The following is a 15,182-nucleotide window of genomic DNA, read 5'->3' as shown; positions in this document are numbered from 1 at the left end:
AGGGTCTGAAGTTTCGATATTTTGTGTATAGGCTATCAGATAGAACCTGTGGTTTGTATCCAAGGACGGCTCGCAAACTGCAAGATCTATAGTAAAACTAAAATATCTAAAAATAATTGATTACAAAGACGTGTTTTTATTATGAAAATAAATCGAAGAGGGTCTGAAATATTGATCTTAAGAGTATTTAGGCTTATCTGTAAATGGGATGATGGCGTCGTCCATTCATCTATATAGCCTATTAAAACACAGACGCCGGCCGCTATGGGATACAATACGGCCGACGCCGGCCGCCATGGAATCTAATGGGATAAATTATAGCAATAATTATGATTACTTTAATATAAAGATGTTAATTATTATTCGATTATTCATTGTTAATTCTCCCGACAATCGGCGAAGAAAACGTAATCGAAGCCGCGTAGCAGTTAGTTTACTTCAGGTTGGCTTGGCTACGCTGCTCCAGGCGGAACGTTGTCCAATCAGAGCCCACGGCGACCCGTGGAAACCAATCAAGTAACTGCTAGCTCGGCCAGTGGAACTGCGCTTCGCCCCAAACGCAAAGACTGGGCAAGCAACGGATAATGTAGTCGAATACATATAGCTCCTAGGGGTATTCCTGAAGGTGCGGCGGCAAAAATCAAGGTGTGGCGGCCCGCCGCAGCCAATTGTACATAGTGGAAACACAGAATGTAATAATTTTTAGGATTAAAGTGATTCATATAGGTAGCAGTCTGAGTGAATGACCTTGACATCTGTGATGTCACCGCAGGAAGGCCATCGGTCTCATCGCCATTTCCACAATACTGAAACACAGAACAGACTGCAACTTCAAGCTTCCATTTTGAGCTAATTTATTGCCATGCCATGTAGATGTGTTGTTGGCAGGTGCAGCAACACGACATAAGGTGGATTTACGTTGCATTCGTGGCCCAAGAATGTTCAAACTGCAAAGATTTGGTCGTGTTTTGCGAGAAGTTCACGGGCACATTGGGCACTTACGAAGTGGTCTCTCCTCTGCTCTGCATATTTTACTGAGGACTCGTACAAGACCTCTGATCTGTTGAGGAGCGTTGTCTATCAGCCCGTATTGAAAGACGGTGCAGTACCAACAATTAAAGGAAAAGAAAACTACAAGAAAAGGAAAGGATTTATTTTATTTATTTATTTTTTAAAGGAAAGTAAGTTCAGTTGCACCAGTTCTCCTGGAGTGTGAGCCAAGGGTTGTTGGTAAAACCCAGGACGGAATGTGACATACTATCGCTCAGGCAGTGACCTCCCTGCAGTTGTTGCTAAAACCGGTGACGTCCCATCCTGTCCCGGGTTTTAGTAATTGCCTGAGCCGAGCAGTAATGGCAGAGTACTCAGTATGGAGAAAATGTAGACTGAGTGGACCAGCTGTCTGATTTCTCCGCTGGATATGCTTGCCTCAGCAGCAATATCTCACCCTTACGTGGAAGAAGTGAATGAACGGAGAACTGAACGAACAACTGAAAGTCAAATTGTTTCAAAAACAATCGGCCACAAGATCGGCCTTCAAGAAGCGAGAACACAGACGGGTAAGATGTGATTTGGATACATTTGGATACAGAACAACAAAAACAACACTCGTTTACCTGCATTTAGGTTAATACATATAACTTGTATTGTGTTTTTAAGTTACCGGTATAAGATTATTTAATTTGCTTTAGAATGTAATCATCTCAGTTCATCTGATTATTTAATTAGCCTTTTATGTTTTATCAGTGAAAATGCATGGATGTACATGTATGTTGCACAAGTTATAACACCTATCCTGTTTTAAGGAGAGTCAACCCACAATCAATGAAGTCAAATCAGTCTTAGTTGAGCAAGTCGGTAACGCTATTTCTTACTTTCACCATAAATTTTTATTTATATGACTTTGGTCTTTAGCTGTCAAAGGCCTCGGCCTTAAAACCGGTTCCTGCAATGACATCACGCACTCAGGGCTGGCTGGCTCAGCGGGGCAGCTCGAATGCCAACTTTGCAGTCGATTTTAACTCTCAAAAATACATTTTATTAATTCCCATTTATGCAGCATACAAGAGTAAAGGATGGAGATACTATCCACTCAGAAATGTATTGAAAAATAAAGGTTATGTGCATCTCCTTTAAACATCTCCTTACAGAAAGCTTCACCATGCCAACAATTAAAAACTTTTATTTGTTAAACATGTTTTAATCACTTTTATTATTCGCCTTAGACTATATGACGTATTTGCCATACAAGTCTCTGTGAATGAGCTTTTACTATAGAGCATTATAGCAAGCACATTGATATAAACATGTGATTTGAATTACAGCCATCACTACTGTCAGAGCTGCTGTTATAGAAAATTAACTAACACCTTCTGACCAATCAGATTCAAGAATTCAAGTGTTGTGGTATAAACACTATACATGTGCAAAAAAAAAAAAAACCTCTCGACATACACAGTATCTCTTTCCCCTGTAATGTGTGTGACAAGTTGATCTGTTATTGATTTATCACAAAAGGACATATGGCACAAAGCAGCCTTTTCTTCAGCAGCTCATTTGGGCAGCTCATTAAGAGTTATAAATCACACATGAGATGCAGGCCTATTGTATCTTTAGCATCTTCAATTCAGCCACATTTTATGTACTTCGGAATATTAGTGTGTATTTTTTTCCCCTGATAGTCAATATGCACCAGCTCATAAAATAAAACCATATTCCAGGAGTGAGCTCATCTTAGGAGGAGTTGGAAAACACCCATCAGTGTATATAGATGCTGCAGGAAATGCAACATCCAGAAGTATTATCAGGAAATGGCAGGCTTGTAATCTAATAGTGCTATGAATGTAATCAAGCAGAGCTTTCAGCCTACAGGCCTGATGAGGAAATGATTAGAGCACATTAATATTGATCAGTACTGGCCAGACAGCTGTTCAACCTCATGTTCATCTACTCATCCCAAGAAAGAGCAGTAAAGTGTCAAAAAAAAAAGGTCAATAGTCAATAAGGTGCAAAGTTGGCTTTTTAAATCAGTTTTTAAACTTTCTATGAACACCATATTTATACATAATTACACCTGTACTAATTCAGGGTAAGCTGGTAAACATTTTAATAAACTCAAAAAATGCCTCATAATGCTTTAATAATCTGTGTGAAGTCATTTCTTGATAGCTTATATAATCATGTTGTAATACAAATGTCATGCGCCATGTGGTGTACTGCACAACCTTCATAACTAATAATGAAGTGTTGTTAATTATAAAGCAATTGCAATAATTATCTCATCTCATTATCTCTAGCCGCTTTACCCTTCTACAGGGTCGCAGGCAAGCTGGACCCTATCCCAGCTGACTACGGACGAAAGGCGGGGTACACCCTGGACAAGTCGCCAGGTCATCACAGGGCTGACACATAGACACAGACAACCATTCACACTCACATTTACACCTACGCTCAATTTAGAGTCACCAGTTAACCTAACCTGCATGTCTTTGGGGGAAACCGGAGCACCCGGAGGAAACCCACGCGGACACGGGGAGAACATGCAAACTCCACACAGAAAGGCCCTCGCCGGCCCCGGGGCTCGAACCCAGGACCTTCTTGCTGTGAGGCGACAGCGCTAACCACTACACCACCGTGCCGCCCGCAATAATTATGAACAATTATAAAATATTAAAAGCATTTTAATTGCTATCAGTGAGTACTTATCATTAATAATAATAATAATAATAATAATAATAATAATAATAACTTACAGTGGTGCTTGAAAGTTTGTGAACCCTTTCAAATTTTCTATATTTCTGCATAAATATGACCTAAAACATCATCAGATTTTCACACAAGTCCTAAAAGTAGATAAAGAGAACCCAGTTAAACAAATGAGACAAAAATATTATACTTGGTCATTTATTTATTGAGGAAAATTACCCAATATTACATATCTGTGAGTGGCAAAAGTATGTGAACCTTTGCTTTCAGTATCTGGTGTGACCCCCTTGTGCAGCAATAACTGCAACTAAACGTTTCCGGTAACTGTTGATCAGTCCTGCACACCGGCTTGGAGGAATTTTAGCCCATTCCTCCATAAAGAACAGCTTCAACTCTGGGATGTTGGTGGGTTTCCTCACATGAACTGCTCGCTTCAAGTCCTTCCACAACATTTCGATTGGATTAAGGTCAGGACTTTGACTTGGCCATTCCAAAACATTAACTTTATTCTTCTTTAACCATTCTTTGGTAGAACGACTTGTATGCTTAGGGTCGTTGTCTTGCTACATGACCCAACTTCTCTTGAGATTCAGTTCATGGACAGATGTCCTGATATTTTCCTTTAGAATTCGCTGGTATAATTCAGAATTCATTGTTCCATCAATGATGGCAAGCCGTCCTGGCCCAGATGCAGCAAAACAGGCCCAAACTATGACACTACCACCACCATGTTTCACAGATGGGATAAGGTTCTTATGCTGGAATGCAGTGTTTTCCTTTCTCCAAGCATAACGCTTCTCATTTAAACCAAAAGTTCTATTTTGGTCTCATCTGTCCACAAAACATTTTTCCAATAGCCTTCTGGCTTGCCCACGTGATCTTTAGCAAACTGCAGACGAGCAGCAATGTTCTTTTTGGAGAGCAGTGGCTTTCTCCTTGCAACCCTGTGATGCACACCATTGTTGTTCAGTGTTCTCCTGATGGTGGACTCATGAACATGAATATTAGCCAATGTGAGAGAGGCCTTCAGTTGCTTAGAATTTACCCTGGGGTCCTTTGTGACCTCACTGACTATTACACGCCTTGCTCTTGGAGTGATCTTTGTTGGTCGACCACTCCTGGGGAGAGTAACAATGGTCTTGAATTTCCACCATATGTACACAATCTGTCTGACTGTGGATTGGTGGAGTCCAAACTCTTTAGAGATGGTTTTGTAACCTTTTCCAGCCTGATGAGCATCAACAATGCTTTTTCTGAGGTCCTCAGAAATCTCCTTTGTTCATGCATTGATACACTTCCACAAACATGTGTTGTGAAGATCAGACTTTGATAGATCCCTGTTCTTTAAATAAAACAGGGTGCCCACTCACACCTGATTGTCATCCCATTGATTGAAAACACCTGATTCTAATTTCACCTTCAAATTAATTGCTAATCCTAGAAGTTCACATACTTTTGCCACTCACAGATATGTAATATTGGATCATTTTCCTCAATAAATAAATGACCAAGTATAATATTTTTGTCTCATTTGTTTAACTGGGTTCTCTTTATCTACTTTTAGGACTTGTGTGGAAATCTGATGATGTTTTAGATCCTATTTATGCAGAAATATAGAAAATTCTACAGGGTTCACAAACTTTCAAGCACCACTGTACATAATGTGATTTACATACAATGATGAAAAGCACTTTACAATATCAAAAATAAATCCGTTACAAACAAAAGATCTAAAATATACAATAACAAATTATAATTAAAATACAATCAAAGATAAAATAATATGGCCACTAATAATAAAATTCATGAATGAACTCAAAATGCAACCCTAAACAAATGCATCTTTAATTCGCCTTTAAAAACTCATACTGATTTGATTTCACAAAGACAAGGAGGAAGACTATTCCATAAAGTTGGTGCGGCATAAATAAAGGACCGAGCACCCTGCGTTTTACGCATGATCTCCTGAAGAGCTTCTAACAAAAAGCTATTATTAGGCCATAAACAATATGAGTGTTTCAAGTAAAGTGCATATTTAACAGGTATTCCACAAAAATTGAGTCGTACATGAGCTGACAGTAGACAAGGCACGTAGCGCCGAGTTGGCTATAAGCCACGTGTGATGAGATTTTGAGAAACAGCATTTTTATTTTTTGCCAAGTCGATCAATATAAACTTTATACAAAACATCCGACAAAATCATTTCCACTTAGAAGGTAAACAAACCGGCAAAATGACAGTAGGAATTTGTGAAAAATACTTTAATAATTTCTGAAAATAAAAAAGATATGTTCTTACCATCTCATCTCATCTCATTATCTCTAGCCGCTTTATCCTTCTACAGGGTCGCAGGCAAGCTGGAGCCTATCCCAGCTGACTACGGGCGAAAGGCGGGGTACACCCTGGACAAGTCGCCAGGTCATCACAGGGCTGACACATAGACACAGACAACCATTCACACTCACATTCACACCTACGGTCAATTTAGAGTCACCAGTTAACCTAACCTGCATGTCTTTGGACTGTGGGGGAAACCGGAGCACCCGGAGGAAACCCACGCGGACACGGGGAGAACATGCAAACTCCACACAGAAAGGCCCTCGCCGGCCCTGGGGCTCGAACCCAGGACCTTCTTGCTGTGAGGCGACAGCGCTAACCACTACACCACCGTGCCGCCCTGTTCTTACCATCAAATACTTTTATTCCATATTTTGTTGCTTTTTTGTATTTTTGGGGGTTTTGTTTTTGAGTAGAGTTTTTATTTCATCCTCGGTTGGTTCAGCAACACGCTCTGCCATTTTGTTTTTCTCTACTCATGGTATATGAGCTGATAGCCTAGTAGTAGAATAGCTAATCAGAGCATGCGATTGCTCATATCCAGTGACTGTGGATAGAATAATTAAAATTATTTCTCTTTCTTAACCTTATTTATTTGGAGGAGTATTTTTTCGAAACACTTAATTCCATATTAATTAGGAAAACATACAGATACCTTATTGTAGTTTGCAAACTTTAATGGCAAAATTTCTATATATTATTTTATTTTAAAACATTAAAAAAAATACAATCATGTACATGTAGCACCTACTTAATCTTGGAGGAACAGGAAGTGGTGCGTCCTTGGCATTTTTGGAAGCACTCAGTGATGACACTAACTGTTGTAATTTTATATAATAAATGTTACAGTTGCTTTATAATTGTTCATAGGCCATTATTAATTACAAAGGTTGTGCAGCACACCACATGGCACGATAATAACAAACAACAAAGTTATCAAATAATTATTTATAGCAGATTATGAGAGCTTTATGAGGTATTATTAGAATATATAAATAGGCTTATCAGGTGACAATTCAAATTCAATCCAAATTGCTTGAAACTGTTCTCATTGAATTCAGAATTGAATGCAGAACAACATATTTTTTTACAGAATTAAAATAAGTTTGTCCGTTCTTGAGATATTACAAATCAAAGATTGAAAAAGCAGCTTAATTTTTAGAAAACTGATGTAATATTATGCATTAGAATAACACGGTCCAAAATGGGCCTCATTAACAAATGAGATCAAGTGTTTTTTCTTCATAACTTTTTTAATTTTTCCAAGATATTACATGGAAATTAGCAGGCACATAGATGGTTGTATACTGAATACAAAGTTTGAAAAATTAGTCAAAACAAATCATGGAAATTAGTATTTAATTAGTATTAATTATGCTAATTAGGTAAAAATGTTAAATTGGTAAACAATAAAAAAGTAATAAAAGGATATTTCTAATACCCTCTTTGTGCTCTGTAGGCCTTTGTATTTCTCAAAAGTATGGACTACTAGTGTTTATATGAAAGAATATAAATGGTAATAGTCACAGCTTTCAAGGCTAACCTCAAAAAAAACTGTGAGAGCCACATCCAATAAACAACTCCAGTTGACTGAACTGAAACTGACACTCACATTTCTGACTTCCGGTCTTTTAAAAATATCGTTCCAACCACTAAGAGCTCAATATTTTTCATCAAAACAACTACAGTTATAATCGAAATAGTTATTTATTTACATGAATCAGTTTGATTTGAAAAAATAAGTAGGTAAAGCTATAAAAACTCACTTCAAAGCCTCCCATGAATCATAACATCAAAACTAACTGACAGAAAATTTTGCTGAATACTTCATCAGAAACAGTGAGAGCTAGAGAACATCCCTATCAAATTTATCTGATTGACATTCACGAGTAATCCAGTCAGAAACTGATCAGAAGAGAGAGAGCCTAAGCACTTTCCCATGATTCAAAAAGCACCAGGAATTTCCCGATGTCACGCAAGCAGAGTTTTTACTCTGTTGTAACAACTTCAACCTGCCGTTACTCCCAAAGTACTGAACAGATCTTAATGAGATACATTTCTTTGGAAAGCAGAGATTAAAAGCTTTTTAATGATAGTATTCTCATCTCATCTCATTATCTGTAGCCGCTTTATCCTGTCCTACAGGGTCGCAGGCAAGCTGGAGCCTATCCCAGCTGACTACGGGCGAAAGGCGGGGTACACCCTGGACAAGTGGCCAGGTCATCACAGGGCTGACACATAGACACAGACAACCATTCACACTCACATTCACACCTACGGTCAATTTAGAGCCACCAGTTAACCTAACCTGCATGTCTTTGGACTGTGGGGGAAACCGGAGCACCCGGAGGAAACCCACACAGACACGGGGAGAACATGCAAACTCCACACAGAAAGGCCCTCGCCGGCCCCGGGGCTCGAACCCGGACCTTCTTGCTGTGAGGCGACAGCGCTACCCACTACACCACCGTGCCGCCCATGATAGTATTCATAATAGAAAATATTCAAGAGTTAAGCAATGACAGATTTGGAAACTTAGATGAGCGTCTGCATGCACAATTTTCACAGCACGGCCAATGAGCGTCTGATATGCCTAACATAAAATGCAATTAATCATTACCGGCTAACATAGGTATACAGTATAAGCATAGTTTTAATATGTATGATTACAAGTTCATTAAAAAAGTGCTAGCATAATGTTTAATAAAATAGAGAACTGCTACTGGAAAAGGAGGAACTTGAATATAAAATGATTCAAACTGAAAATGAAAGGTGTGTATGACTCATTCTAATCTCCTTGAATTATGAATGCTATCTTTTACTTCATCAAATGTAAACGTACACACAGAACAGAAATGCTATAAACTGATAATGTAAATTCAAAACTAGTCAAGACTATTCCAGGTATTTCATGTCCTCAGAAACATTATCTGTAACTTCTGAAACTGCTGTCTACAGATTTACAGAAAACAAATACCCAGTGATGGAATTTGGCTATAATATTCGTGTGAACTACACCTTGAAGTCAGAAATGTGCAATTTAACAACTAAGCTGACTTTTCCAATTTAAACATGATTAAAAGTTCAGATGCTCAATAAATGCAAAATTAAATAAATATATAAATAATGGGTGACAACAGTGAAAGACGACGTCATCTTGGAAAAAAAAAAAACAATGTTTTTCCTCTTTCCAGCTACCCATTTTCAGTGAGCCTGTGCCCCATAGCTTCAGATTCTTCCTGTTGAATGGCAGGAGTGGAACCTGATGTGGTCTCCTGCCATTGTAGCTCATCTGCCCTAACATTTGGTGTGTTGTGCATTCTGAGATGCTTTTCTGTTCACCATGGTTGTAAAGAGTGGTTATTTGAGTTACAATAGCCTTCCTGTCAGCTTGAACCAGTCTGGCCATTCTCCTCTGACCTCTCTCATCAACAAAGCATTTCCGCCAGCAGAATTGATGCTCATTGGATTTTGTTTGTTTGTTTGCTTGTTTATTTGTTTCAAGATGTGTAAACTCTAGAGATTGCTGTGTGTGAAAATCCCAGGAGATCAGCAGTTTCTGAAACACTCAAACCAGTCTGTCTGCTGGCAACAACCATGCAAGCTCAAAGTCACTGAGATCACATTTTCCTGAAGATTAACTGAAACTCTTGACCTGTAGCTGCATGATTTTATGCATTGCGCTTCTGCCACATGATTGACTTAAACTCTGGAACCTTCCTGCAAGCTTACTTTCATGTTGGAATCTTCCTTAATGCAAGACAGCAGAGTAATACCTCAGAGAGTAAAGAGATCGCGAATAGTTCTTACCTGACAGCATTGCAAACTGCCTGTGAAGCTGTTCGATGATGTCCACTGCCAGAAGAGGCCTTATCTCCTGTTGCATAATCTCATCTGTAGAAAACAGAGAAAGAGGGAAAATGAGAAAAGAAAGAAATGCCAGAGTCGACAAATATTACCGCAACATGCCCATCATTCTCACTTACAGAATCCATTCAAAACCACAACATGCAACTGCTGACACCATACATTTCCTGATCCAGTATGAGAACAACCAGCAGTCTGTGGCAGACCAGGCACAGACAATACAGGAAAAAATAATGAGGCCATCAGATGTAACAAGGCCCCTTCAAAGCACGCTTCCTTTCTAAATGGGGTTTCCATTCTGAAGTTCCCCTTGTAGCAGTGACATTCAGCCATGAATACAGTTCCTGGTTTGTTTCGATGTGCAAGGGGACATGCCCCTTCAAACAAGCCATCTGTTCATGCAGTTGTTTTTAAGAAATAGACGCTTGAGGGGCCTTTTAGCTTAAATCTTTGCTAGATTGATAAGGGTCACCCCATAGGGCAATGAAGACGAAAGGAAAACAAACCCTCCTCTATGTACTGGCATAAAAGGCTGCATTAAAAGCCACCAGTCTTCACTACATATGTATAACTTATGACTAAAGCCTGAAAAGGAATCAAAGAACGGTATCTTACATTACTTAACCCTGTGTAGATGGCAGAAAGCTTTGGAGTATTTCTTTGGAAGCCTTTGATATAGTTCAATGTTTAATTTCCTTGAACACAATGGAAATACATGATGCCTGCACTTGCTTGTTTGTTTGTTTGTTTGTTTTTTCATTTTTGCAAAAAGGAATGCGTGTCCACGTGCAACCTCGCAGACACACAAACACACACATCCTCTCGGTGCATGTTCCAAAGGAAAGACAATGTGCGTCAAGGAGCATGTGAATTATAGATGTTATCTCACTGCCCTGGGGTGGGGTGACCCAGCAGGGGCCAGTGAGATGCAAGTCATTCACAATAGGCAGCTAAGGACCGAGAGGAAGGTCGGAATGGTTTGGCTGTTCCCACCAGGACAGGACACGCACGCCTCCTTCCTCACAAGGCCGGAAAGCAAAAATGTAAAAGTATTATGTGTACAACCCCGATTCCAAAAAAGTTGGGACAAAGTAAAAATTGTAAATAAAAACGGAATGCAATGATGTGGAAGTTTCAAAATTCCATATTTTATTCAGAATAGAACATAGATGACATATCAAATGTTTAAACTGAGAAAATGTATCATTTAAAGAGAAAAATTAGGTGATTTTAAATTTCATGACAACAACACATCTCAAAAAAGTTGGGACAAGGCCATATTTACCACTGTGAGACATCCCCTTTTCTCTTTACAACAGTCTGTAAACGTCTGGGGACTGAGGAGACAAGTTGCTCAAGTTTAGGGATAGGAATGTTAACCCATTCTTGTCTAATGTAGGATTCTAGTTGCTCAACTGTCTTAGGATTTTTTGTCGTATCTTCCGTTTTATGATGCGCCAAATGTTTTCTATAGGTGAAAGATCTGGACTGCAGGCTGGCCAGTTCAGTACCCGGACCCTTCTTCTACGCAGCCATGATGCTGTAATTGATGCAGTATGTGGTTTGGCGTTGTCATGTTGGAAAATGCAAGGTCTTCCCTGAAAGAGACGTCGTCTGGATGGGAGCATATGTTGCTCTAGAACCTGGATATATCTTTCAGCATTGATGGTGTCTTTCCAGATGTGTAAGCTGCCCATGCCACACGCACTAATGCAACCCCATACCATCAGAGATGCAGGCTTCTGAACTGAGCGCTGATAACAACTTGGGTCGTCCTTCTCCTCTTTAGTCCGAATGACATGGCGTCCCTGATTTCCATAAAGAACTTCAAATTTTGATTCTTCTGACCACAGAACAGTTTTCCACTTTGCCACAGTCCATTTTAAATGAGCCTTGGCCCAGAGAAGACATCTGCGCTTCTGGATCATGTTTAGATACAGCTTCTTCTTTGAACTATAGAGTTTTAGCTGTTAACGGCGGATGGCACGGTGAATTGTGTTCATAGATAATGTTCTCTGGAAATATTCCTGAGCCCATTTTGTGATTTCCAATACAGAAGCATGCCTGTATGTGATGCAGTGCCGTCTAAGGGCCTGAAGATCACGGGCACCCAGTATGGTTTTCCGGCCTTGACCCTTATGCACAGAGATTCTTCCAGATTCTCTGAATCTTTTGATGATATTATGCACTGTAGATGATGATATGTTCAAACTCTTTGCAATTTTACACTGTCGAACTCCTTTCTGATATTGCTCCACTATTTGTCGGCGCAGAATTAGGGGGATTGGTGATCCTCTTCCCATCTTTACTTCTGAGAGCCGCTGCCACTCCAAGATGCTCTTTTTATACCCAGTCATGTTAATGACCTATTGCCAATTGACCTAATGAGTTGCAATTTGGTCCTCCAGCTGTTCCTTTTTTGTACCTTTAACTTTTCCAGCCTCTTATTGCCCCTGTCCCAACTTTTTTGAGATGTGTTGCTGTCATGAAATTTCAAATGAGCCAATATTTGGCATGAATTTTCAAAATGTCTCACTTTCGACATTTGATATGTTGTCTATGTTCTATTATGAATACAATATCAGTTTTTTGAGATTTGTAAATTATTGCATTCTGTTTTTATTTACAATTTGTACTTTGTCCCAACTTTTTTGGAATCAGGGTTGTACATATTGGGTGTGTCCTGGATAATGAAGGACATGGCTGTCCCTAGTCCCCAACTGTTACAAGGAAAACAACTCTCCTTATAAGCATCAGCCTGGAAACAAGTCAAGTTGAAAGTGAATGCCATGCCTGCACAGAATGTTCATTATTATTTTGCATTCACGACTTCAAAGGAGTACTTCATTGTTCTTCAACCTAATCTCTGTGGACTGAATCTATCGCACATGCCTGATGACAACCGAGAAGAATTTTGACACAGTAAGGAAAAAAACAAACAAACAGAAACCGGTTTCCTTAGAATTCAATTAAAATGGAAATTTAAGGGCAGTTGTTGGCATAGACATTAAATGTTTATGAGAAACGCATCATGAAATGTGCTCATCCTAAAATTTGGCTTGAATTGTCTGATGAGAGAAATCTCATCTCATCTCATCTCATTATCTCTAGCCGCTTTATCCTGTCCTACAGGGTCGCAGGCAAGCTGGAGCCTATCCTAGCTGACTACGGGCGAAAGGCGGGGTACACCCTGGACAAGTCGCCAGGGAGAGAAATCTTGTTATCTTATTAAAGCTCACACATCATGCATGATTCAATCTCTCAAAATGATGGTGAATGTCACATCACAAGGTGGCTTACTGTCCAATATCTTATGACACAGGTGGTCACATGGTGTGACCTTCAAGATTTAAATGCCAATAACGCAACTAGTCACATCAATCTGAAAATCCTGACAGTTTATGCTCAAAAGAACATAGGCAATACAGTATGTTCAATTAGTGCCACTTCCATCACCAAGAGGCTGCTTTTTCCTGACAGTTTACAACCTAGTTTGCTCTTAGACAAAAATTTGAGAAATAAGTTAGCACAAGCAAAACTGCCGAAAATTGCATTATGTATAAATCAGGATTAAGATGCTAATTGTTGTAGTGTAATCCCAGCTCACAGAACATGGCATCCATTCACTAAATCTTCAACAGGTTCAAAGAAGGTTGAGGTAATGTTCCAAATATAACATTCCTGCAATGTTGTAAAAACATCTGCTGTAAAAAGGTTTTCACAAGGTCACTCACACCATACTCCCAGTTAGACAAAAACTACCATTGTAGAAACTTTATTGTTAACATGCCCAAACTTAACATAGTTGTACCAATGTTGAAGAAATGTTTATAACAGAATTTTGAATTTGATTTTAGAATTTTGTTCGAACCAAAGGAAATTTGAACAGAAATTTTGTTCTGAAAATGTTCTGCCAAAACAAAATTGTTAGCTGTGACACTTTATTTGTACTATATACAGTGGTGCTTGAAAGTTTGTGAATCCTTTAGAATGTTCTATATTTCTGAATAAATCTGACCTAAAACTTCAGATTTTCACACAAGTCCTAAAAGTAGACAAAGAGAACCCAGTTAAACAAATGAGACTTGGTCATTTATACTAGGCCATACTTATATTATACTTAGTCATTTATTTATTGAGGAAAATGATCCAATATTACATATCTGTGAGTGGCAAAAGTACGTGAACCTTTGCTTTCAGTATCTGGTGTGATCCCCTTGTGCAGCAATACGACCCTAAGCACACAAGTCGTTCTACCAAAGAATGTTTAAATAAGAATAAAGTTAATGTTTTGGAATGGCCAAGTCAAAGTCCTGACCTTAATCCAATCGAAACGTTGTGGAAGGACCTGAAGCGAGCAGTTCATGTGAGGAAACCCACCAACATCCCAGAGTTGAAGCTGTTCTGTATGGAGGAATGGGCTAAAATTCCTCCAAGCCGGTGTGCAGGACTGATCAACAGTTACCGGAAACGTTTAGTTGCAGTTATTGCTGCACAAGGGGGTCACACCAGATACTGAAAGCAAAGGTTCACATACTTTTGCCACTCACAGATATGTAATATTGGGTAATTTTCCTCAATAAATAAATGACCAAGTATAATATTTTTGTCTCATTTGTTTAACTGGGTTCTCTTTATCTACTTTTAGGACTTGTGTGAAAATCTGATGTTGTTTTAGCTCATATTTATGCAGAAATATAGAAGATTCTAAAGGGTTTCAAACTTTCAAGCACCGCTGTAGTCACATATTTCAAATGTTTGCTAAATTAGGAACTAAACACGTGGCATTTTATAACAACACATCCTAAAACTGCTTCATTCCTCTTATGACACAGTGATTTGCCAATAATTACAAGGTTTCATTTACTAAATGCATTAGATTTCTTGCTTTTTAACCATTTAATAGTGGCATTTAATGGTGTGGAACATCCATGAGACAAGTTCGTTCCTGTTCTCATTTACATTATAGAGTCTGCCTTAACAGCCTTTTGTTGTTTCTTTGAATTTAATAAGACAAAAATGCAGCCTGTCATGTTATTTAGAAACCAGGAAGCACAAACTCCTGTCCTGAAGACTTTCCTGTGGTGGAAAACATACTGAATTTTACAAAGCACTGTGTGACCATTTCCCCAGGAGGTGGATGCAAGTGGAGACATGGTTAAAATAAAGTAAGACACAAACCAAAGAAACTAAAGCAAGGCAAAGAAAACTAGCATTACAAAGGCAAGGCAAGGTAAAGCAAGGTGATTTTAATAGAGGCACACTACTCATGA

General features: G+C 38.9%; 1 protein-coding gene across 7 annotated transcripts in view; it reads right to left on the bottom strand.

Moving 5' to 3' along the window:
- Positions 1–15,182, bottom strand: part of mcf2l2 (MCF.2 cell line derived transforming sequence-like 2) — a 176,438-nt gene that overhangs the window by 124,157 nt on the left and 37,099 nt on the right. For all 7 annotated transcript variants that reach the window (XM_060941525.1, XM_060941530.1, XM_060941526.1 and 4 more), the window contains one exon: positions 9,853–9,936. In XM_060941525.1, coding sequence (XP_060797508.1) covers positions 9,853–9,936 — 84 coding nt within the window. The remainder of the gene's footprint in view (positions 1–9,852; positions 9,937–15,182) is intronic.

This window comes from Neoarius graeffei, chromosome 15, assembly GCF_027579695.1.
Source record: "Neoarius graeffei isolate fNeoGra1 chromosome 15, fNeoGra1.pri, whole genome shotgun sequence".
NCBI lineage: Eukaryota > Metazoa > Chordata > Actinopteri > Siluriformes > Ariidae > Neoarius > Neoarius graeffei.
The sequence above is the reverse complement of the archived record's forward strand: the minus strand, read 5'-3'. Positions and strand labels throughout refer to the sequence as shown.